Raw genomic sequence first — 26,334 nt, 5'->3', positions numbered from 1 at the left:
ATCCTCACCACCCATTTCATTATTATGTATATTATTTCAGATAATGTAATAGCAATCGTATCAAATGTTATGTCTGCCTTTCTTTTTGTAACATTATTTACCATTTTCAGTTTGAAAATATAACCATTATTTTTTTGATTACAGGTCATATTGCATAAGGTATTCCATGATATACTTGTAAACAACAGTTCTCGTGAACCTACACTGTCATATATATCAACCTTGTTGCGGACCAATGAGAAAAGAGCTCAGATACACGCAGATGAACGCATGCTTGCTGGAGATGGTTTCATGCTCAACCTACTTTCTGTTTTGCAGATGCTTGCTCTAAAGGTGAGATTGACACCATAAAATTACCATATATTTCCCTCTCATTATTACGGTACCTCAAATAGCTAATGTTTGTATATCAACATATAATTAATAGTACAGTTGTCTCTATAATGTAACAGTGCAAACTGATTTTTTTTTCCTTCAGAGCAGTACTATAAAACATCATTACTCATTTGGCAGCTTATTACAGTTGTAAGGAATTTCTGCTGAACATATATGAAGCAGAATATTTCACCAGTTGTATTACGGTAGCTGTACAGATTATTAGCAAAGCTGACTAAAATTATTAACATCATAGAAGAAGATAAGATTGCCACTTACTGTAAAGATGACATGTTAAGTTTGCGGACAGGCACAATTAAAAGACACTTACACATAAGGTTTCAGCCACAGCCTTTGTCAGCAAAAGGAGTAGAAACACACACTATGCATGCATTCACACAAGCAGGTACATCCTACGCACATGACAGCCAACTCTGGCAACTGAGACCAGAATGCTAGCCACCACAGGCTGCTTACACCACATAGACCTATTAGCAATATGGCAATGTACACACATCATACTGGATTTTAAATTTTACTTCATTGGTTTCTATACAGTTGGTGTCTACTGGACCTTATAATATGTTCTACAGGATGTTATCTGTCCTGGCTCATTCAGCAGTGATGCTGTGCACATTTCGACTAGCATCGTTTGGTGTACTCAATTTTATTATGGTTACCCACCATTGGGGTTTGACTCTTGATTTGGATGATTTCCTGAAACCAGGACTCTGTAATTGCCCATTTACATTACGGAAATATAATCATTATAAACCTGAAGATGAATCTAAACTGACATCAAACCGGTAGCTGCAAATAAAGCACCTTCATACAGCTATGCTGCTTTTGGAAACACTTTATCATTATTGACTTTTTAATTGTTATAATTAGGATATTTATTGAGTGGTGAGTAGTGTTATTGTTATTCAGAATACCTAATGAATGGTAAGATGAAGGATAAACATGAATGCATGTTTTGATCAATGTTTATGAGTTGATAAAATGAAATCATAATATCAACAACTTCGTTGATGGGAAACCTGTCAAATTGAGGGGACATTAGGTAGAGCAATAAACCAATACACTAGATGTGGCACATGCACACACAGAGCCGCCAGCACTGTAGTCTTCCACCACTGTCACCTGATTGGTGTGAGCAGTGATCTTTGCTCAGGAGGGTGATGTGGAAATGAAAAGGATGTGGTGTACAGTGAGAGGGGGTAAAGAATGATCATACTGCAACTAGATGGTGTGGCTGACCTTATTCAACCAAAGGTTTCATTGTCATCGTGCCCACATTTGCACAGCAACATGGCATGTTTCATGGTGGCTGCAGGGAGTGGTAGAATCAGTAGAAGTCAACTTAGATTCATTCAGTGCTAAACTTAGTTAGTAAACAATATTGTTTGTTGTAGCATTTTATAGCAATGTTGTTCAATTTGTCACAATACAATTTCATTATTGACTGAAAAATATACGAAAATGATAATTACCTTCTTGTGTAACTTCGGCGTTCGTAGAAATTATGCGTTGTTGTTTCTTCCATATGCTGCTCATCCTTTGATACTAGTCTGTGTGCAAGGCAGGGACCGTGTGCCTCTATCCCCAAGCAGCCTTCATGTTACGTGCTATGTAAATCCACCGGGGGCCGAATTGCACAATGACCCTGAAAGAGTGGTTCGGTGTGGGGCGGTGGAGGGGTGCAGTGGAATGCTGTAGTCGGCGTGGGGTTGTGGACCACTGTGGCTGTGGCGGGGACGGAGCCTCTCGGTTATTTCTAGGCCCCTGGTTAACATACAATACAATACAAGTGTTTCTTGGAAAACAGGAAGAAGTGCAGTGCATACATGGCACCCCATCCAGGTTCAATGAGAGGAGGATCTTGGGTAATATTTTCTAAATTTTTTTCTGCAGTGCAGCTGTTGAAGGAGAAGTCTGCATCATTTTGGCCTCATCATAATCTTCAGCTGTTTGAAACAATAAAGAAATAAGCTTTACAAATAACATGGGCCACAGAATTGGCAGAATTTTAATTACCTATATCTTCAAAACTTTCTAAATCGGTATTCAAATCAATGTCATCCAACTCACTATTTGAGCCGGTATCATCAGGCAATTCATCTAGAATACTCAGAATTTCACTCTCTTCTAAATCCTCCATTATAAATGTAAAAAATGAATTAAATTCTATCAAACACACTCTTCCAACAAACACTACACCTCCATATTGGTTGAAATAAGCACAAACAGGTTGAAAGAAGCACAAACAGGTTGAAAGAAAGAAAGAAGGAATATTAGGGTTTAAGGTCATGTCAACACGAGGTTATTGGAGACAAAGAACAAGTTCGGGTTGTGGCAAGGATGGAGAAGGAAATTAGCCATACCCTTTCAACGGAAGCATCCCAGTAATTTCCCAGAATGGTTTAGGGAAATCACAGAAAACCTAAACTTAATGGCTGAACACAGACGTGAATCATTATCCTTTTAAAAATGGATCTAGTGTGCTAACCACTGTGCCCCCTTGCTTGATAAAACAAGTTGAAGTGTTACTGACCTGTTTGATGACTTATTAGTCTTGTGGAATTTTAACAATCCAATCCTCTTCAGATGATTATTAGGTGATTTACATTGTTAATCATGATGAAACACAAATTTCATTTTTCATTCATTCACATTTATTGTTATTAAACTCATGATGATCTGCTTCTTTTGTGTTCTATTAGTATAGATGCTCAGCACGGATCAATAAGCTACACAGATTATGAGTGGTTTCACAAAATTCACAAGTGGCAAAAAATGAGCAACATGATGATTATGTATTGAATGATGGGTGATGACTGACTGAAAATTGCATGATGTAAACTGAACATATTGTGTGAACTGGTTGAGTGCTTGCCCACAACTAACTTACATAAATGTTTACATATCGGATGCTTGCCCCTGACTGGCTGAGGCATTATGCATGACCCCTACATAAAGATGCACATAGTGCTGAAATGACGAAATATTAAAACACTAAGCTGTTACATTTTACTTGTGAACACAAAAGGCAGAAGAAAGCAAAATATACATGAATAAAATAGCTAGTGAAGTTATCTTAATTAACTGTAAGCGGTATAATCAGAAAATGGCAAATTGATACGCACTATTTTATGATGTGAAAGTTTTTCTGTATATTTGCTTTTTACAAGGTTGTCAAGAATTTTCCAGAAAGTTAATTTTTTGTAATTTGAATAGTTAATAAAATATGTTGTTCTAGGAAAGTATACAATTTTGGAAACAGCAAATTCGTTGCTAGTACACTGTAACACTGGGGTTGTGAAATAAACATATGTTCAGATTCACACCTTCTGGAATATGAAACTTTCAACTACAAATAACTTTTGAAATGTCTGGTTTTCCGAAAAAAGTAAAGAATTTGTTTAAAAGGGAAAAGTGCGGTGCTTCTAATAAGGTATGTCAATCTTGAAATAAACAGTTCTAAGGGGGTTCGAATTATGAGGTACATTTGCTTTACCGGAATACTAAATTTAGAATATTTCTTTAAATATATCTGTGTAATCTACACACACTATTGGGATCAACAGTCTGATAATTATCTGGTGAATAATAAAGTTTTGTCAAATACGGCATGACTATTAATTTAGCAATTTCAGGAACATATTGTAGTGCATTACATGTGTAATAGGTAACAGAAAAAAATATGTAAAGAGTAGAATTGTAGCAAGTGAAACCATTCCACTTTGCTGTGTCTCAAGGTGAATGATATTTTTCTGTAAGAGATTAACCAAATAGTTCACTTACTTACCAGAAGAGGGCAGAACATTGCAATAAATGCCCCTGTGCCATTACTGCCTTAAATTCTGAGCTCTGTGAATTTATTTTATTTTATTCTATTTATTTTATTTTATTTTTTACTGCTTGAATTTTGACTTTGCAATGATATGTGTTCTAACTTGAAATTTGCTGGCAGATTAATTAAAATTGGAAACTGTCCCTTAAACTAAGCAGTATACATCCTTCCAGTAGGTATGCAGGTATGCAGGAGAACTTCGATGAAGGTTGGAAGGCAGGATGTGATATACTAGTGGGGGTAGAGCTATGAGGGTCATGAGTTGTGTTTGGATAGCTCAGTCAGTAGTGCACTTCTCTGCAAAGTGCAAAGTTCCTGGGTTGAAATCCCCCATATGTACACACAGTGTTTTAATTTGCCAAGAAATTTCCGAGCTGCACACACCACTGCAGAGTAAAAATTTATACTGGCATCTTGTATTACATTTTTATAATGTTTGCTATATCTTAATTTATTTTTATATTCTTGAATACTGTGAACAATATTATGAAAAAATAGATTGCTACTCACTGTAAAGATGACGCATTGAGTTGCAGAGACTATATAGTCCCTGCATGCCCTGCCAGACAGAGCTCTTCTCTCTCCCCACCCGCCCTGCTATTCCTCCCCCTTCTCCACTCCAGATGGCTATTCATGTGATAGTCGCATTGTAGCCGGAGCTGCCAATGGTAGCAGTGATGTGTGCTTGCTTGTGTGAATGTGTGTGTGTGTTTTCTTTCTGGAAAAGGCTTTGGCCAAATGCCTGTCTGCAACTCAATGGGTCATCTTTACAGTGAGCAGCAATTTGTCCTTTTCATAATATTGTTGATATTCCAACTTGGAGTTTCCATTTTTTGAATACATCTAAGTTATTTATGTAGTTATTTTTTATTTTATTTTCACGTCAAGTTCCGTAGGACCAAATTGAGAAGCAAATCTCCAATATTCATGGAACGTGTCAGTACATGAAATTACAACATAAAAGTAATGACAGCTAAAAATAAAATGATTATGAACCTGAAAAAGTCAAGCAATAAGTTTAAGTAAACACAATCAATAATACAATAAGAATCAGCTTTATTTTTCAAGGAACTCATTAACAGAATAGAAGGAGTGACCCATGAGGAAACTCTTCAGTTTCAATTTGAAAGCGCGTGGATTACTGCTAAGATTTTTGAATTATTGTGGTAGCTTTTTGAAAATGGGTGCAGCAGTATACTGCACACCTTCCTGCACAAGAGTTAAAGAAGTCCGATCCAAATGCGGGTCTGATTTCTACCAAGTATTAACTGAATGAAAGCTGCTTATTCATGAGAATAAGCTAATATTGCTAACAAGAAATGACAGTAAAGAATAAATATATTTAGAGGCCAATGTCAGAATATCCAGACTAGCGAACAGGGGTCGGCAAGTGGTTCACGAACTTACACCACTTATTGCCCAAACCGACCGTTTCTGAGCCAAAAATATCCTTTTAGAATGCGAAGAGTTACCCCAAAATATAACACCATATGACATAAGCGAATAAAAATAAGCAAGGTAGACTAATTTTCATGTCAAATGATCACTTACTTCTGATACCGTTCGAATAGTAAAAATGGCAGCATTAAGTCTTCGAACAAAATCCTGAACGCGGGCTTTTCATGACAGCTAACTCTCTATCTGAACACCTAGAAATTTGAACTGTTCAGTTTCATTAAGCATATGCCCATTCTGTGAAATTAAAATGTCAGGTTTTGTTGAATTGTGGTAGGAACTGTAAAAACGGAGTCTTACTGTGTTTTAGCATTAGTTTATTTTCTGCATGCCATGAACTTCTTTCATGAACTACACTATTTGAAACTGAGCAAGTGTTGTATACAACATCCTTTACTACCAAGCTAGTGTCATCAGCAAACAGAAATATTTTAGAGTTAGCCGTAAAACTAGAGGGCATATCATTTATATAACTAAGGAATAGGAGTGGCCCCAACACTGATTCCTGGGGCACCCCCCCCCCCCCGCCACCTCCCACCTCCCATTTGACCATACCCTCCTCAGACCCCACATCACAGCCATTCTCAATACTGTGGAGAATGACCTTTAGCTGTTTGCTCTTGAAGTAAGAGGTGAACCAGTTGTGAGCTACTCCCCGTATTCCAACTTCTAGCTTCTGGAGCAATATTTTGTGATCAACACTATCAAACGCCTTAGTTAAATAAAAAAAATATGCCTAGCATTCAAAACCTTTTGTTTAACCCATCCAGTACCTCACAGAGAAAAGAGAATCTAGCATTTTCAGTTATTAAAGCCAAACTGTACATTTGATAACAAATTGTGTGATATAAAATGAGCAATTATCCTTACATACACAGACTTTTCGATACCTTTAGCAAACACTGATGGCATAGAATTAGGTCTAAAATTGTCTTCATTATCCCTTCCTCTCTTTTTATAAAGCGGCTTTACTACTGAGTACTTTAATCGTTTGGGAAACTGACCATTCCTAAAGGAAAAATTACAAATATGGCTAAATACGGAGCTAACGTGTGCAGCACAGTACTTTAATATTCTGCTAAGCACTCCGTCATATCCATGAGAGTCCTTAGTCTTCGGTGATTTAATTATTGACTCAATCTCCCCCTTGTCTGTATCATAGAGGAGTATTTCAGACATCAATCTCAGAAAGGCATTCCCTGTCGAAACTAAATTTTTGTTTAATTCACTAGCAGTGTTGAGAAAATGATTGTGTAATACTGTACATATATCGGATTTATAAGTAACAGAAATATTTTTACTATGAACTGACTTTATATTGTTGACCTTGTGCTGCTGACCAGACACTTCCATCACAACTTTTCATGTGGTTTTAATTTTATCCTGTGAATTAGCTATTATATTTGCATACCACATACTCTTTGCCATCCTAATAACATTTTTAGGCTTCTTGCAGTACTGTTGATTGTGACTACTTCTAACATTGTGAAATAATTCCCCTCTTTGTTCTACGTGATATCCTTATCCCACTAGTCAGCCACCCAGGCTGCCTTTTACTGCTGGTACCCCATTTAGAACATTCTAATGGAAAGCAACTGTCAAAGAGCATGAGAAATGTGTTAAGGAAAGCATTATATTTGTTATCTATGTTATTGGCACTATAAACATCTGGCCACTCTTGTTCCTTGATCAGGTTTAAAAAACTCTCTATTGCTGTTGGATTAACTTTCCTACCTAGTTTGTAATTAGATGTGACATTTGTTTGAGTACAAAAGCCTTTTAGTATTAAAATTTGTGCTTCATAGTCTGAAAGGCCATTCACCATTTTACCAACAGAATGCTCATCTAGTAATGAAGAATGAATGAAAATATATTGTCTATGGCTGTGCTACTCTTCCCCTGCACCCTAGTTGGAAAAAAACACAATCTGCAACAGATCATATGAATTTAGGAGATCTGCCAACATCATTTTTCTTGCACAATCATATACAGAATTAGCATTGAGGTCACCAAATATAATTAATATATACTTATATGGATATCCATATAAGTATATAGTTCTGGCATTACCGGCCATGACCTTCTTCTTCTGTGCGGATGCACACATATTCCCCAAACTCTTACGGGACTTGGAAGAATGTCTTCCATGAGTAATGAGTGTGTTGGGGTGGGACACTATGAATGTGGTGTGTGGACATACAAGGTGAGAATGTGAGTATCACGGGGCGAGATAGTCCCTGCAGTCGCACTATCATCTGTGCCCTCGGTGGCTCAGATGGATAGAGCTTCTGCCATGTAAGCAGGAGATCCCGGGTTCGAGTCTCGGTCAGGGCACACATTTTCACTTGTCCCCATTGATCTATATCAACGTCCGTGCGCAGCTGACAGTATTAATATAATTTTAATAAATATAATTAATTTCTGGTACTTCCTATAAAGTGCATCAAGAACCCTCTCTAGCTTGAGCAGAAATGCTCTGAAGTCAGAGTTAGGGGACCTATAAACAACAAAAATTAGAAGTTTAGTTTCCCTAAATTCAACTGCCCCTGCACAACATTCAAATATCTGTTCAGTGTAGTGCCATGATACGTCCATGGACTTAAATGGAACATAATCTGTATCCTGGTAAAGGAAGCCTCTGAATTGTCAAATTTTGTCAAATTATTTAAGTGGTGCTCCGACATACCAATAATTTCAGAGTCAACATTTATAAGCAGTTCACTAACTTTATCTCTAATACCTCTCATATTCTAATGAATTATGCTAATTCCTTCTCTACTTGGAAACGTGACTTCCTCTGAAGGTGAGTTCGTAGTTAGAGGGACTTCCTTTAAACAGGTGTACCAGGGTGTATACACCCTGGGACAACCGGGAAATCTGGGAAAAACCCAGGAATTTTTTCATCCGGGAGAAAACTGGGAAAATCCCGGGAATTTCTTAGAATTCCGGGAATTTTTCATTGTTTCAGTTTTCAGTTAAATTTTTGTAATTTTGACTGGTAAGAAATGATACTCTGACAAAGAATTTTACTGTATCCCACCACTGCAGAACCATACTGCTGCCAGAAAATGTAAACGAGACAAAAATATTAAAATAAAAGGAAATGCGCCATTTACAACAACAAAACACAGTGCACACACAAGTGTCTGCCAACAACGAAATGTGTCAAAGGCTATAGGATGAAGACTATGCAATTCTTCATAACAACAAACTGCTTCCAACGACCGTGATGTCACAGCTGTTCACATTAGGTTAGTTTGAAGAGTTGCTAGTGGGCTCTTGTGTGTGTGCTGTTGAGTCACGTGTGAGCAGTACCTTCTACCGCTTCTGCCTACCTGAAGTGTGACTATTACGAGTGTTAGCTGTATCAGCAGTACCAACAAGCAGCCATATGCTGCCTGGAAAAATTTTTCTGGCGCGCCCAAGCTGCTAGATTCGCACATGTACAGAGCAGTCTGAGTTGTAGTGGGGAGGAGAAATAGTCTCCTGTTAGTGATTTTGCTATTTTCTCTTTATTTACAGCTCTCATGTTAAATGAAAACAAAATATAATTCTATGACCGGCAGCTATCAAGTGAATTAAAATAATTCACATAATTAAGGAAGTCGAAAATATGTTATTAGTTTCCTGATTTTATTTTATTTCCACGTTTTTGGCAGTCAAGCATTAATCACCTTGCAGAACAATGAAGTTATTTTTGTCGATTTGCTAAAGAAATTTGCCTTTTATTAGTTTTTTTCGTACAGGCAGTAAATTTATTTGAAACAAAGTGTTTCATTCCGCACCATTGGCTAGTTTATAAAGTTTTTGCTAAATTTCAGATGCACGTTTTCATTTTCCAGCACGCATGGTATTATGCCATAATAAATAACCAAACATGAGACAATACAGTACTGGTACTCCAAGAAAATTGTCTGCAGCTCGTGGTCTCGCGGTCGCACTCTCTCTTCCTGAGCACGGGGTCCCGAGTTCGATTCTCGGCGGGTCAAGGATTTTCACCTGCTACAAGATGACTGGGTGTTTGTGTTGTCCTCATCATTTCATCATCATTCATGAAAGTGGCGAGTTTGGACTGAGCGAAGTTTGGGAATTCGTACAGGCGCTGGTAACCTGCAGTTGAGTGCCATAAACCAGTCATCATCATCATCATAATCCAAGAAAATTTGCATCGCGGAAACTTTATATCAGGTTGGGGCTTACATCTTTGTAAATCTGGACACGCTTTAAGCCAAATTATGAATTTTAGTATTGTTTACAAAATTCCAATGTTTTCGGAGTATCGTGTGATGTCCTGTTTCATTTACGACGTAATTTACGATCTCTCAATGCTATGCAAGATCCGTAAATGCTATATACATGCGGGCTTCCTATGTCATTGTAGTTGCACATGAGCAACACCTGTTTTCTGGTGTTGTCTGATAATTGGTGAAACGAATTCTAACAGGTCGCGGGAAAATATTGTGAATGATGGTTTGAAAAGCATTTCTTTCAAAGTAAATTTAATTTTGCGCAAGGTGAATTATGTTACGTACGAGAATGTCCTTTGAATTTCTTAAATCACAGAACACTTGACTCCCATTTAAAGCTTAAACACTTTAAAGACCAGACATTTACATCATTATTTAAAATTTTGCTGGCACATTTGCGTGATGTATCTTAAAGCATAACGCATGCAAAGAAGACAAATACTATACGTAAAAGCTTAGCTTTTCTTGTAGCTACACTATGTACATTAATTTAAACCATTAATTTTTCCTATTTGTGTGCTAACGCTTCATAACAGTGATGTTGCTATTGGCTGACTACATCACGTCCCCTGTCCTCTGACGATCTGCTGTCATCGGCTGGTGAGATCACGTGATATGATCTATGACTGGCTTACAAAAGCATCGCAATCTCGATTTCACTAAAGTGCTGTGATTGGTGGAACTTGAATTTATACTTTTGTAATACAAAAATAGGCAGTGTACGTGTTGCTGCACACAGAAGCTTGTCCCAAAATTCGCGTGTGGTTTTTTTTTTTTTTTTTTTTTTTTTTTTTTTCCACTTCTTCTTCGGTGTGTGTTTGTTTTCTAAAGTGCCCGAAAGTTCTACGCCAGTCTGTCAAACGTAAACCATTCAAAGATTGATAAGTTTTACAGTTCCAAGGGAAAGTTTACTGTCACTTAAACTGGGAAAATGAGTATTTTCACCCAGGAGAAAGTGTACTTTTAACTGGGAAAAATCCGGGATTTTTTTTCCTTGTCCCCATATACACCCTATATACCGATCAGCTGACGTCGGTCTAAAAACGGTGCATCTCTAACACCAATTATTACAGGAATTTTTCCCACAAGTGATTCCAACTCCACCCACTGCACTGTCACCTATGAACTTTGCCAGCTTCCCCTTCCCACGCCTACTGAGGTGCAGGCCATGCCTAGTGAAACCTGATCTACTGATAGACTCAGCTGGCAACACTGAAATGTGACCCAGACCCTCTGCCATCAGTGCCTTCTCCAGCCCCATATTAAAGCGCCTAACAGCCACATTAAGATGAGGCCGATCATGATGCTGAAACAGTTGCATGAAATGCACATTAGTGCCACCAGTTTGAGTAGCTATCTTTACCAGGTCACCACCTACATCATATTCCCCATCCCTATCAAGACTATTACTTGCTCCACCCACAATCTCTACCTGATCCTCCTTCGTAAAATTCATACATAACTCTCCTATGCTGTCAGTCACCTGAGCCAACCCTGCACTAGCGTTCATGGTGCTGGTGACCTGGTACTCACTCCACAACACTTCCTGCAGCTGCCGACCCACACCTCTACCGTGCGAACTATCTGACAGCAGAACCTACTTCTTTCTGTTTGACTTTGTAACTGACCTAGGCCTCATAACTGCTGAGGACTTCTGCATGTTTCCTACACCTACACCTACAGTTACAAGGGGCTCCTCTCCACTCAACCCTGACAGTTGCTGAAATCTATTGCATATACGTAAAGTATAACTGTCTGAATACCTCCTCCTCCTCCTAGCTGCCTTCTTGCCAACCATCAGTTCCCATTCTCCAGCACCCTTCATCCTCCTCAACCTATCTAGTTCTTCCTGTGCGTGTTGTAACTGCAGCTGAAGGGCACAGGTCTTATGCTCCTGCTCCTCTATCAACTTATTTCTATTACAGATTCTGCATTCCAAGGAGAGGGTCTCACTAGGATATCCACTGGCTTCCCCATTGCATTTCCCCCCAATGAAAATACTTTGAACAAATCCCATACCGTAACCGATTACTCACAAACCTACGACAGAGCCCACACTTCTCACTCATGGTAAAATTTTACAGTTACTGAAAGAAAACTCTACGTCTACGTTACCTAAGTTCAGTTACACCAGTGGAAGTATTTATAGAACTAGCAATAGTGTTCTTGAAATTCCCTCTCTACTGATAAAAGCAACTACTTTTATTAATACTACTAAACCACAACTAATACCAATACCAACAAAACTTCACAAAATTATTTGTTAAAACCAAAAATTCAAGTGGTCACTGGAACACTCAATGAAGTTAAAACAGGTTTTAGGGTCACCATCCTCTATGAAGAGGAAAATATTGTAAATTGATAAATGATGCTGTTCTAGTGCTACAGCTGTGATGGATGTTTTCTAACTCACCAGCAGAGAAAAACTTATTTAGTTATAAAAACTGTGTTGATAATAGGAGCTCATCTGTCACTCTGAGTGGATTTAGTTTGCTAACACTCTTTTGTTTAATCATCAATCTTCAGCTTCATTATTTGTTGTTTTTTTCCTGTTGTTACAGATTAAAATGGACAAGGTAGATGTCTTCTACCCATTCCACCCATCAAGTCTAATTGATGTTAAAAATGAAACAAGGTTAAAATTTACATCACAGGAGGCAACAAGTTGGCTGGATGATCTCAGTGGGTATAAATGTATTGTTTTCCATTTCCTTACTTTTGAAACAAAGAATTAACGAAGATAATCCAGATCTGTAAGTTTCTGTTGGCGCAATAGGCATATCATTCTTAATGAAGATACAACATAAACATTTTTCTTGCTACATCTTAAGGAACAAAGTTGTTATTTGTAACTTAATGGTTTTCTGGTTATATTTTATATGAAAATATGCAAACTATTTATCTTTGTCATTTATGTATTATATACGCACATTAACTTTATAGGAACCAGGTACAGCAAGTGGTAAACTTTGGTTTATTGGTAGAATACTGGGGAAGTGCAGTCAATCTACTAAGGAGATTGTTCACAGATTGCTCATGCAACTGATTCTAGAATACTGCTGAAGTGTGTGGGACCTGTACCAAATAGGACTAACAGGGGATATCGAATGTATACAGAGGAGGACAGCACGAATGTTCATAGGTTTGTTTAATCCTTGGGAGATCCTGAAGGAACTGAACTGGAAGATTCTTGAACATGGATGTAAACTATCCCAGGAAAGTTTGTTAGCAAAGTTTCAAGAACCAGCTTTAAATGATTACTCTAGAAGTGCATTACAACCCTCTACATATTGCTTACGTAGGGATCATAAGGATACGATTAGAATAATTGCTTCACACACACAGAGGCAGTCAAACTGTGGTCTTCGCGTGCTCCATACATGAATAGAACAGGGAGTCACCCTAATAACTGGCACAATGGAACATACCCTCTGTCATGCACCTCACAGTGGTTTACAGACTATAGATGTATATGAAGATGTAGAAACAGATATATTGTATTCTACCATTAAAATTTAATGTGAAAGAAAAACACTTCAGAGCTTATTGTGTAAAATTAAGATTAATAAATGATCAAACAGTGAAAATTGTGTCTTTAAACTGGTTACACTTTTCCAGACCGATCACTGACTCATAAATGGCGAGAACCAAAGTTTCCAACACAGTGCTGGTTTCTGACCCTCCACTGTCATCACTTGGCCCTGCTTCCAACATGCCACAAGTATCAGCGCCGCATTAGAGCTCTTCGTGATCTGCAGAAACTGGTAACTGTATATTTCCTATTAAGGTTGTGAGATTCATCTCTTCTTATCACAGTCATAAAACCAACCATTGAAATTGAGTATGGCATGCAAAAGGCAGTTATCTTTCTTATAAAACAATTTTACAATTAGATGTGTGAATTCCGCGTGTTTCTTCTGTATAATTTTGTGCAGCAGCCGTTTGTGTTTGTAGTAGAGTTATTAGTGAGTACATGTGCAGTGGCTCTCGTTTTCAGGCTTGAATTGTGTTTTATCACTTGCAAAAGTGGAATTTCTATTATAAGGGATAAAAATAGCATAAAATGTGATGGCACACTTGACCTTGTTGGAATTTGAAGACTTAATCGTGGACTATGCCTGAACGTACTATCTCTGTCAATCATGCTAGAACGCTTGTTAGTAGGAGGCAATATAATCCACTTAAATTCCTCCCACCCCTTCCCCAAGAAGGGTGCCACCTATAACGGTAACAATGTTTGACTCGCTCATTACCATGGTATCTCTTGCCAGCAAGGAAAAACAACAAGTGCAGAAAATATGGCAATGAGCGTGAAACTGGAGCTGTGGGGGAGCAGGGAAAATGTTTCTCAACTAAAATATGAAATGAGTTGCTCCATTGCATCTGCTGTGTGTAGAAAGTTCATTGTTGATAAAAAATAAAAAATAAAAAAAAGGAACATGTTTCAAAGTGCCATGCCACTCTCAGGCATGCATCTGGATTGACTGGTCGTTACACAACAAATTTTCAATGGCGCAATGTGTTGTCATCTAGTAACCTGATGATTATGGCACATTATGCTGTCATTCATTCAACAATGATCAATCAATCCGGCTACATGCCTGAGAGACTCTCAAGCAGCATATTCACTGGGAAAACCTACAAACAAATTGAAATGATAATTAAATCGACACCCTAGCTGCAAACAGGCGTTGATATACATAATTGGGGACATGTTGAAAATGTGTGCCCCGACCGGGACTCGAACCTGGGATCTCCTGCTTACATTGCAGATGCTCTATCCATCTGAGCCACCGAGGGCACAGAGGGTAGCGTACCTGCAGGGAATTATCCCTTGCACGCTCCCCGCGAGACCCACATTCCCAACATGTCCACACCACTACTTTTGTAGTGCGCCTAATAGATCTTTGTCCATCAAACTCATTACTAGTGGAAGATTAATCTACCAAGTCCCGTACGAGTTGGGGCATAGCATTTGCTAGGTCAGCGGCCAGGTAGCCATATTTTAACTATATATGGAGGTGGTATCTGTTCCCGAAATAACAGATACCACACGCTACAAGAATCCGTTCGCTATCTTGTTTGTAGTAGCTTGCCTGTATTCCTGTTTTCTTATTCATTATTAGATCCGTTAGCTGAAGTTTTATCATGTGTTAAGTTTGATTCACAGATTTTAGTCAAAATTAAGGATCTGCTCTGAAATACACGCAGCACTTCATGATACAGATAATCTCAATCTGATTGCTGCTGCAATATCAGGTGCAGTAACTGCAGCATCCCTAAGAAAAATTATGAAACGCTTGAGACGGATACTGCTGCAGTTAGCACTTTAAAAAATAATGTGTCTGAATATGAGAAAAATATGTAAGTTTTGGCTACCTGCTTATATAGGCTGCACATGAGAAATTGGACATTGAAGTAATCAAGGTGGACATTGACAGGAACCATCGTGGGGGATGAAGATTATCAGGTGTTACGAAACCTCGTCCAGTAATTTTCAAGTTGTCTCTTACCGTACTTTAGACACAAAAAAATTAACAAGGCCAGGGCTCACAATGAGAGAAGATCTTACACAGAAACATCTAAGGATTTTGAGTAGTGCCATATCGCATTTCGGCTTTCAGAATGTGTGGACTCAGGGTAACAGAGTAATTATCAAGACCACAGATGGAAAGAAGGCAGTTACAAACATGACATAACTAACTAACATGAAGTGAAAGTACCTGAGCCAAAGTGAAAACTTAACATCTCTCTCCTTGGTTTGATATTAATCTAGTGTAAAATCCCTTGTACTCAAAATACTATCTTGAAATTGTATAAACCCTGTAACTATCTTTGTACATGTGCCTTCACATCCTTTTCTTGTAATATAGTCTCTGTACTAGATCCTCCACGTATTATCCTTCTATTGCCCTTAACTGTGGTATTACTGAACTTTATTTACTGTTAACACTAAACATTTGCCTAGATTTCTCTAACATGTATGTAATGGTAGCACTGTAATTATTATTATTTTCCTGGTTACTTTAGTAACTCAACTTCTTGGTTTAAACAGCTAGGAACAAAACTGCAAACCATGTTATTTTAGTAATTTCTTATTTGATAGATAGCTTTCTGCATTAATCTTGTAGTTATTACAACTGGTTTTCTCTGCTGGCAACATCAACCTTGTAAATCATTCACTTCTCTCCTCCTATCCTGAAGTGTATAATGCAATAACTACTTTTCATCCTTTAATGCCCCCCCCCCCCCCTCCCCCCCAAGACTGTGCATACCCACTTAAAGCACTTCAGTTAATTTCTTTGAATTCTTGTTCCAAGTGTATATATGCTGTAATTCCCACAAAATTTCAGCGTGCACCAATGTAAGACAATTTGTTTTGACCATAGTCTTAACAAGAAAAGAAATTTAAAACTCTTCTTGACCCTTATATTCATTTTATTTATAGTGAAGAGTTAAACGTATTCAGATTGGAGTTTTTGTAGCCGTTATCACCAGTGTCCACATTTTTCATTGTGGCCCGTTAGATCTTCTAGTCATGCTACCTCTCACAAGATGGCATGAGCATGCATACTACTGCATATTGCCTCACAGGTGTGAAATGCAAGTGAATTGTTTCCATAATTGATACCTGAGTCTGCTTGTGACTGACTTGTAAAGCAAAATATAGCAAAAGATCATTGCTACATTACACTCTCTGCCATAAAATATCATGCATGTGGTCCGACACAAAAGAACTAAAATCGTTGCTACATTACACTGTCTGCCATAAAATATCATGCATGTGGGCTGACACAAAAGAAATGGAACTGGTGCTGCATATACATGTTCTTACCAAATATTCACACTCAGTGATGGTTGCCTTCACTGTAGGATGCAGTTGAGTTCAAAAATATCTGCATTCATTTTTTTCGTGAACTATGTAAAATTACAGCCTTTTGTCGACATAATAGCTCGTGACAGATAGTTCCTTAGCAATGCAGGTAGTCTCATTTCTTTTGTTCTGGAGAAATACATTGTCCCAGATAACCTTTAATGATTATTTATTGAGGTGCTGTACAGATGTTAGGCTGGCCGAAAATTGGGAAGTTTGATGTTGTACTTCTCTACAAATTTATATTTAAGTGATTTCTTTTCCAAAGCTGTTCTCATCTTTGCTCTCTAGCTCAAACATTAGTAGATTTTACATTGCTTGTGACTCAAAACCAGTGATTTCTCTTTAGAGGAGAAAAAAATTGTCTTTTGAAATGTACTGTAAAGGGAAGCATTTGTTATGGTTTTACTGTTTGTTTCTCAGACATGTAACAGAATTTTTACGTATGGCTGTTCATGTTTGTCCAGGTGGATGAGATGCAAGCGACAGAGCCCCAGTGGCGTGATTTGGGAACAGCTGCACGCAACAAAGAATTGCTGCGTCGGTGGAAGCAGCAGGTGAAGAAGTTGACACGAAGCAAAGCATGTTCAGATACTGGACTACTGGACGAATCACTTGTGCGTCGCTCATTAGTATTCTACTCATCTGTGGCAGAGCTACTGTTGAGTGCACTGACTGACCCAGCTGCTCCACCAGGGCAGCTGCTGCCCAGTAGTGCACCAGCTGTTTTTTCTGCTCTGCCTGAGTGGTATGTCGAGGATGTTGCTGAGTACCTGCTGTTTGCCCTCCAGTTAGTATGCATTTATCTGCTGCAACCTTTCTTATTTGTTTTCTTTATCATTGTGCAGTTTGTTTTAGATTGTTATTTTGGTGTATGTCATGACATGAAAACTGCTGACCATCATACAATTTCTAATGTTTTATAGTTTGCAGATACTTCATTCTTAGGAGTCTTTAGGAAGCTGTATTCTACTATCAGTTGTTCTGTACAGTCACTAACTATAACTTCAGCCACTACTTTCCCTCTTTGTGTATGTAAAATGTAGTAAGGTGTACCATAGTTTTCAATATGATGAAATAATCAGCAACCAGTTGCATAAAAGACATTTAATTTGTTAACCAGCTTAGGACACTTAGTGCCCTTTTTCAGAATATTGTACGCATCACAATAACCTATTGAAACTGTTAAGAAATTAAATTTCTTTTATGCAACTGGTTGCTGATTATTTTTTTGTATACAACTACAGTTGCTGAGAATGGATAAAATACTAAACAGTTTTGAGTCCACACTAAATTGTGGTTCCCTCTGTAATTGAGTCAATAAGTTAGTTCACAGTTTGGAGAAAAGAAAGAGCATACCACCTCCAATAGGACCATGTTCGTAATTGACACATGTAGAAATAAATTCAGGCATGCACAAGAGAAGTGTTTTGACTCTTGCTGTTCACTTTGTATATTAATAACATGTAAAACAAACCTCAGACTTCTTGCAGACGATACAGTTATTTCTAATGAGCTACTACCTGAAAAAGGCCACACAGGTATCCAGTCACTTCTTGATAAAACTTTCAAAGAAGTCCAGAGACTGACAATTTGCTTTAGTTAGTAAGTTACTTGTTCCATGTATGTGTAGCTGCATAGTGGCCTTTTTTTCCACTCAAGAATTCCCCTGTGGTATGAAGTTATTATGGAGAGCTCCATGCCAAAGTTGTATTCATTAAAGGGTAATGCAGATCATTTTTCTTTTCAGTGTTATACTTATGAATATACACTCCTGGAAATGGAAAAAAGAACACATTGACACCGGTGTGTCAGACCCACCATACTTGCTCCGGACACTGCGAGAGGGCTGTACAAGCAATGATCACACGCACGGCACAGCGGACACACCAGGAACCGCGGTGTTGGCCGTCGAATGGCGCTAGCTGCGCAGCATTTGTGCACCGCCGCCGTCAGTGTCTGCCAGTTTGCCGTGGCATACGGAGCTCCATCGCAGTCTTTAACACTGGTAGCATGCCGCGACAGCGTGGACGTGAACCGTATGTGCAGTTGACGGACTTTGAGCGAGGGCGTATAGTGGACATGCGGGAGGCCGGGTGGACGTACCGCCAAATTGCTCAACACGTGGGGCGTGAGGTCTCCACAGTACATCGATGTTGGCCCCAGTGGTCGGCGGAAGGTGCACGTGCCCGTCGACCTGGGACCGGACCGCAGCGACGCACGGATGCACGCCAAGACCGTAGGATCCTACGCAGTGCCGTAGGGGACCGCACCGCCACTTCCCAGCAAATTAGGGACACTGTTGCCCCTGGGGTATCGGCGAGGACCATTCGCAACCGTCTCCATGAAGCTGGGCTACGGTCCCGCACACCGTTAGCCCGTCTTCCTCTCACGCCCCAACATCGTGCAGCCCGCCTCCAGTGGTGTCGCGACAGGCGTGAATGGAGGGACGAATGGAGACGTGTCGTCGTCAGCGATGAGAGTCGCTTCTGCCTTGGTGCCAATGATGGTCGAATGCGTATTTGGCGCCGTGCAGGTGAGCGCCACAATCAGGACTGCATACGACCGAGGCACACAGGGCCAACACCCGGCATCATGGTGTGGGGAGCGATCTCCTACACTGGCCGTACACCACTGGTGATCGTCGAGGGGACACTGAATAGTGCACGGTACATCCAAACCGTCATCGAAGCCATCGTTCTACCATTCCTAGACCGGCAAGGGAACTTGCTGTTCCAACAGGACAATGCACGTCCGCATGTATCCCGTGCCACCCAACGTGCTCTAGAAGGTGTAAGTCAACTACCCTGGCCAGCAAGATCTCCGGATCTGTCCCCCATTGAGCATGTTTGGGACTGGATGAAGCGTCGTCTCACGCGGTCTGCACGTCCAGCACGAACGCTGGTCCAACTGAGGCGCCAGGTGGAAATGGCATGGCAAGCCGTTCCACAGGACTACATCCAGCATCTCTACGATCGTCTCCATGGGAGAATAGCAGCCTGCATTGCTGCGAAAGGTGGATACACACTGTACTAGTGCCGACATTGTGCATGCTCTGTTGCCTGTGTCTATGTGCCTGTGGTTCTGTCAGTGTGATCATGTGATGCATCTGACCCCAGGAATGTGTCAATAAAGTTTCCCCTTCCTGGGACAATGAATTCACGGTGTTCCTATTTCAATTTCCAGGAGTGTATATGTTACTCTCAAATATAAAGCCCTTATAACTGGCACAATGGGAAGTACCACTGCTATTCATTTCATAGTGGTATCCATATTATGGATATGGATGTAGATGCCTTGTAAAATACTGTGATGTTGAGACCTATATTTATATAGAGGACAGCTTTACTTTTTACCATTATAATGTCGTCTTAATTGTTACTAACCATGTAGTTAGTGAACTTCAAGTATCTATTACTTGTCAGAATTTTTGTCACAGAATCTTATAATATTTAAGGTCATGTTTGCAGTTTCAGTTTTCAGCAGGGCATGTACTTAACATTTAAGTTCATATTACTGTTGTGCAAATGCTCTTCTGCCAGTTTTACGAAGTGATCAGGTATCCGAGTGGGAGCCAGGTACTGTAGCTACATGTGACAAGTGGCAAGTGACAGGCTGGAAAATATGACCATGATATCGCAGCCATGACAATATAAGCTTGGATTAGTTTCCATTCTTGTTTATGCATACACATGTGTAGGTGCCTAGCCAAATCATGCTCAGCATGATGTCTAATTACACTTCTGCATTGGAAAAATTAATCCAACTTTCAGTCTCATGACAGAACTTTCATACAAGTGTTGGGGAGAATATGTTGGGTAGTATTCTTATAATCTGGTCATAAAATTAACTACAGAGCGAGTGGTGTACTGACCACGTGCTCCTCAATATCGACCTCGAGTGATACCTATTGGCTGAGTATGACATAGTGGTTGGTCAGTACTGTTGTTCTTCCAAGCCTGTTCAGACAGATTTTAGTTTATAGTGTCCTTGTAAGAACATTTAAGGGTTTACAGTATACATTTGCTAATTGAAAGCAGGTGGCTTTGGTGCTCAAAGATTGTTTGGTTCAAAAGATCTACATTAGATGTACACCTTCCTTTCCCCAGCAGCCCAAGTTTCTTTTCCTATTATATGAACAATTACAGAGCTCATCTGGACCTAGTACTAATGTTAACAAGTAAAGAAAAGAATTCAGATATAGTCATCAATTAAAAATACAGTTTAATATTTTTAATACCATCTTACTCGACAGATCATGAACTTTTTCTTTTGCAAGTAATGTGAGTAAGTATTAACTTTGGAAAATCCAGGATGGAATTACAACAGTATTATGAAAAAGATAGAGGAGATGCTGAGTTGCAGATATGCACAACAAAAAGACTACTATACAACTAAGCTTTTTTGGCCAAAAGGCCCTCTTCTGAAGTTGACACATTACCACCATCTCTGGCCATTGAGGCTTTACTGCATACACCACCATCCCCAGCAGAGAGAATCAATCTGTGGGTGGTGGTGGTGGGAAGGAATAGGCTGAGGCGGGGAGAAGGAGGGATAGCAGAATAGAAGTGGGGCAAGTGTATTGCTACTTGTGGGAGTGTACATGGATGTCGTGGGGACAAGATAGAGCTCCTAGATGCTGTTGCAAGCATTTGGGGGGGGGGGGGGCAGAAAAAGAGGCAAGTAGAGGGGGAGAAAATACTTGTGGGTATACTGTTCGAATAGAATGATGAAAAGTCCTGGATTGGGAGCAGGGAAGGAGATATAGGTAGATGAAGGCCAGGGACTAGTGAAGGTTGAGGACAAGGGATTACGTAGGATATATTACAAGGTGGGAATTTAAGGAGGTGGGACCTGGATAGACTGACTAAACCAGAGGTTGTACAGAGTTTCAGGGAGAGCATAAGGGAACAATTCACAGGAATAGGGGAAAGAAATACAGTAGAAGACGAATGGGTAGCTCTGAGGGATGAAGTAGTGAAGGCAACAGAGGATCAAGTAGGTAAAAAGACGAGGGCTAGTAGAAATCCTTGGGTAACAGAAGAAATATTGAATTTAATTGATGAAAGGAGAAAATATAAAGATGCAGTAAATGAAGCAGGCAAAAAGGAATACAAACGTCTCAAAAAAGAGATCCACAGGAAGTGCAAAATGGCTAAGCAGGCATGGCTACAGGACAAATGTAAGGATGTAGAGGCCTATCTCACTAGGGGTAAGATAGATACAGCCTACAGGAAAATAAAAGATACCTTTGGAGAAAAGAGAGCCACTTGTATGAATATCAAGGGCTCAGATGGAAACCCAGTTCTAAGCAAAGAGGGGAAAGCAGAAAGGTGGAAGGAGTATATAGAGGGTCTATACAAGGGCGATGTACTTGAGGACAATATTATGGAACTGGAAGAGGATGTAGATGAAGATGAAATGGGAGATATGATACTGCGTGAAGAGTTTGACAGAGCACTGAAAGACCTGAGTCGAAACAAGGCCCCAGGAGTAGACAACATTCCATTAGAACTACTGATGGCCTTGGGAGAGCCAGTCCTGACAAAAATCTACCATCTGGTGAGCAAGATGTACGAGACAGGCGAAATACCCTCAGACTTCAAGAAGAATATAATAATTCCAATCCCAAAGAAAGCAGGTGTTGACAGATGTGAAAATTACCGAACTATCAGTTTAATAAGTCACAGCTCCAAAATACTAACGCGAATTATTTACAGACGAATGGAAAAACTGGTAGAAGCCGACCTCCGGGATGATCAGTTTGGATTCCGTTGAAATGTTGGAACACGTGAGGCAATACTGACCTTATGACTTACCTTAGAAGGAAGATTAAGGAAAGGCAAACCTACATTTCTAGCATTTGTAGACTTAGAGAAAGCTTTTGATAATGTTGACTGGAATACTCTCTTTCAAATTCTAAAGGTGGCAGGGGTAAAATACAGGGAGCGAAAGGCTATTTACAATTTGTACAGGAACCAGATGGCAGTTATAAGAGTCGAGGGGCATGAAAGGGAAGCAGTGGTTGGGAAGGGAGTGAGACAGGGTTGTAGCCTCTCCCCGATGTTATTCAATCTGTATATTGAGCAAGCAGTAATGGAAACAAAAGAAAAATTCGGAGTAGGTATTAAAATCCGGGGAGAAGAAATAAAAACATTGAGGTTCGCCGATGACATTGTAATTTTGTCAGAGACAGCAAAGGACTTGGAAGAGCAGTTGAACGGAATGGACAGTGTCTTGAAAGGAGGATATAAGATAAACATCAACAAAAGCAAAACGAGGATAATGGAATGTAGTCGAATTAAGTCGGGTGATGCTGAGGGGATTAGATTAGAAAAAGAGACACTTAAAGTAGTAAAGGAGTTTTGCTATTTGGAGAGCAAAATAACTGATGATGGTCGAAGTAGAGAAGATATAAAATGTAGACTGACAATGGCAAGGAAAGCGTTTCTGAAGAAGCGAAATTTGTTAACATCGAGTATAGATTTAAGTGTCAGGAAATCATTTCTGAAAGTATTTGTATGGAGTGTAGCCATGTATGGAAGTGAAACATGGACAATAAATAGTTTGAACAAGAAGAGAATAGAAGCTTTTGAAATGTGGTGCTACACAAGAATGTTGAAGAGTAGGTGGGTAGATCACGTAACTAATGAGGAGGTATTGAATAGGATTGGGGAGAAGAGAAGTTTGTGGCACAACTTGACCAGAAGAAGGGATCGGTTGGTAGGACATGTCCTGAGGCATCGAGGGATCACAAATTTAGCATTGGAGGGTAAAAATGGTAGAGGGAGACCAAGAGATAAGTACACTAAGCAGATTCAGAAGGATGTAGGTTGCAGTCGGTACTGGGAGATGAAGGAGCTTGCACAGGATAGATTAGCATGGAGAGTTGCATCAAACCAGTCTCAGGACTGAAGACCACAACAACAACAACAACAGCAGCATATTACAAGGGCAGGTCCACCTAAGCAATTCAGAAAATCTGATGATGCAAGAAAGATTGAAATGGAGCAGGCTGTGAAGCAGTCATTGAAGTGATGCGTGTTGTGTTGGGCAGCATGATCAGCAATTGGGTGTTTCAGCTGTCTCTTGGCCGGTTTTTCAGTGGCCATTCATGTGGACAGGCAGCTTGTTAATTGCCATGTCCACACAGATAGCAGCACAGTGGTTGCAACTTAGTTCGTACATCACATTACTGCTTTCATAGGTAGCTGTGCTTTCGATGGGATTGGAGATGCCTGTGGCCTGACTGAAGTAGGTGGCAGTGGGAGGACATATGGGACAGGACTGGCTTCTAGGTCTGCTGCAGGGGTATGAGCCATGAGGCAAGGGGTGGAGTAGTGATGGATAAGGATATTGCATAGGTTTGATGGATGGCAGGACAGCACTGTGGAAGGGATGGGGAGAATAGTAGGTGGGATATTCATCATTCTAGGGCACAACAAGTGGTAGTTGAAACCTTGAAGGAGATTATGATCCGGTTGCCATATTCTTGGCTGGACTGAGTCTCAAGGGGAGTTCTCCTTTGTGGCCAGACGATGTGTATGTGGGATGTGATACGTGACTGGAGAGACAGGGCATAGGAGATCTATTTCTGTGCAAGATTGGTAAGTAATTTTGATCTTTTGAGGTCTCAGTGATATCCTTGGTATATTTGGAGAGGGTCTGTTCATCACTGCAAATGCAATGGCCACAGGTGGCGAGGCTGTATGGAAGGAATATCTTTGTATGGAATAGATGGGAGCTGTTGAAATGGAGTCATTGCTTTTAGTTTGTAGATTTTATTTGGATAGAGACATCCTTGAGGTGGGGGATCAACATCAAGGAAGGTGAATTGTTGGACTGAGGGAGATCAACTAAAGCTTTGGGAGAAGGTGTTGAGGTTCTGGAGGTATATGGGTTGAGTGTCCTCACCCCCAGTCCAGATCATGAAGATGTCATCAATGAATCTGAACCCGATGTTAGGTTTGGGATTCTGGGTGGTTAGAAAGGAGGCCCCTAGATGCCCCATGAATAGATTGACATAGGATGGTGCCATGCAGGTGCCAATTGCAGGTGCTCCTTCAAAGGAGAATTAATTTTGGATAAGGATATAGTTGGTCATGGTGACCAGGAAAGACGTTGTCAGTTTGGAGACAGTCGGATATTGGGAATGAGAAGTAAAGGAACAGGAACTGTAGAGTATAGGTGGAGGAAATGGTTGATTTCTTTTATACAAGAGGGTAGGTTATGGGTAGTGGGCTGATGGTGTTGGTCCACAAGAGCAAAGATTCTCTCAGTGGGGACACAGTAACAGGCCACAATGGGACATTGTGGGTGGTTGAGTTAATTGACATGTAGAAGGTAAGGGTGCAGTAAGTGTTAGAGGTGAGGAGAAAGATAGACTCATGGGTATGGTTCTAGGATGGGCATATGGATTTGAGGAGAGACTGGAGATCCTGTTGGCTCTCTGGAATGAAGTCATTTTGGCACGGTTTGTAGGTGGACAGATCTGATAGCTGGCACAGACCCTCCACTAATACCCTTCCCTGCTCCCACTCCAGCACTATACAGTCTTCAGTTCCACCAATGTTCCCACTAGCCTTTTTTCTCATACTCCTTTTCTGCTCCTCTCCCCCCTCTAACCTCCAGACTGCACACCTACAGTCCTACCCTGTCTCACCTTGTCTTTGCACACTCCCACAAACAGCACTACAACTGCTCCCATGCCTATTCTGTTATCCCTTCCCCTTCTCACCATAGCCTCCTCCTTACACCCACAACCCCCAGATTGCTTCTCCCGCTAGGGGCAGTTGCTGCACAGGTCCGGCCTCGGTTGCCAAAGAGGGTGGCCGTTTGTGTGTGTGTGTGTGTGTGTGTGTGTGTGTGTGTGTGTGCGCGCACGTGAGGCATTTTGGCCGAAAGCTTAAATGTACAGCAGTCTTTTTTTTTAGTGTGCCTGTCTACTACACAATGTCTTCTCTATATGGTGAGTAGCAATCTTTTCATTTCGTAATACTGAATGTTAATTTTGTTTGCTAATTATCGGATCATTAACTCAATCAGTTGCACAAAAGTAATTGCTTTAACAGCAGCTCTGTTGTTAATTTCATAATGCTTTATTGAAGATGATTTCATTTGAAATTCCCAATAATAAGACTCATATTTTGCAGTACTTACTACTCAAAAGGAAACTACAAATTGAGAATTCATGTAAAAAGCAAGTACAGTAAGATCCTTATTTTTTTTAACTAATCTTGGACCCAAATGTTATTTATATTGAGGGTCAGTAGCCAGTCCCTAGACTAAGCGTCGATAGTCTGCAGGTCTTCCTGCTCCATAATACAGTTTTCTGGCATTGCAAATTTTCTGTTTATGACAGCAACATCTTCAAATTGCTTCATGGAGCTTCCAAAATTATCGACCTGATTATTTACTTATACTGTGAACTAGTCATGGTAAGAGCTGAATGAAAAACAATTGATTCATTCAGTTGTAAAAAAAATTGATTCGTTTGCTTGTAGTTTTTCATATTTATCGGATTATTACAA

General features: G+C 40.0%; 1 protein-coding gene across 1 annotated transcript in view; it reads left to right on the top strand.

Moving 5' to 3' along the window:
• The window catches only part of LOC124594791 (ubiquitin conjugation factor E4 B), a 286,207-nt gene that overhangs the window by 120,304 nt on the left and 139,569 nt on the right, over positions 1-26,334 (top strand). The window contains exons 10-13 of the mRNA XM_047133209.1: positions 145-333; positions 12,492-12,612; positions 13,549-13,694; positions 17,272-17,594. Of these exons, the coding sequence (XP_046989165.1) occupies positions 145-333; positions 12,492-12,612; positions 13,549-13,694; positions 17,272-17,594 (779 nt within the window). The remainder of the gene's footprint in view (positions 1-144; positions 334-12,491; positions 12,613-13,548; positions 13,695-17,271; positions 17,595-26,334) is intronic.

Source organism: Schistocerca americana, chromosome 2 (assembly GCF_021461395.2).
Source record: "Schistocerca americana isolate TAMUIC-IGC-003095 chromosome 2, iqSchAmer2.1, whole genome shotgun sequence".
NCBI classification, from domain to species: domain Eukaryota; kingdom Metazoa; phylum Arthropoda; class Insecta; order Orthoptera; family Acrididae; genus Schistocerca; species Schistocerca americana.
Note: the sequence above shows the minus strand (reverse complement) of the source record. Positions and strands in the feature narration are given on the sequence as shown.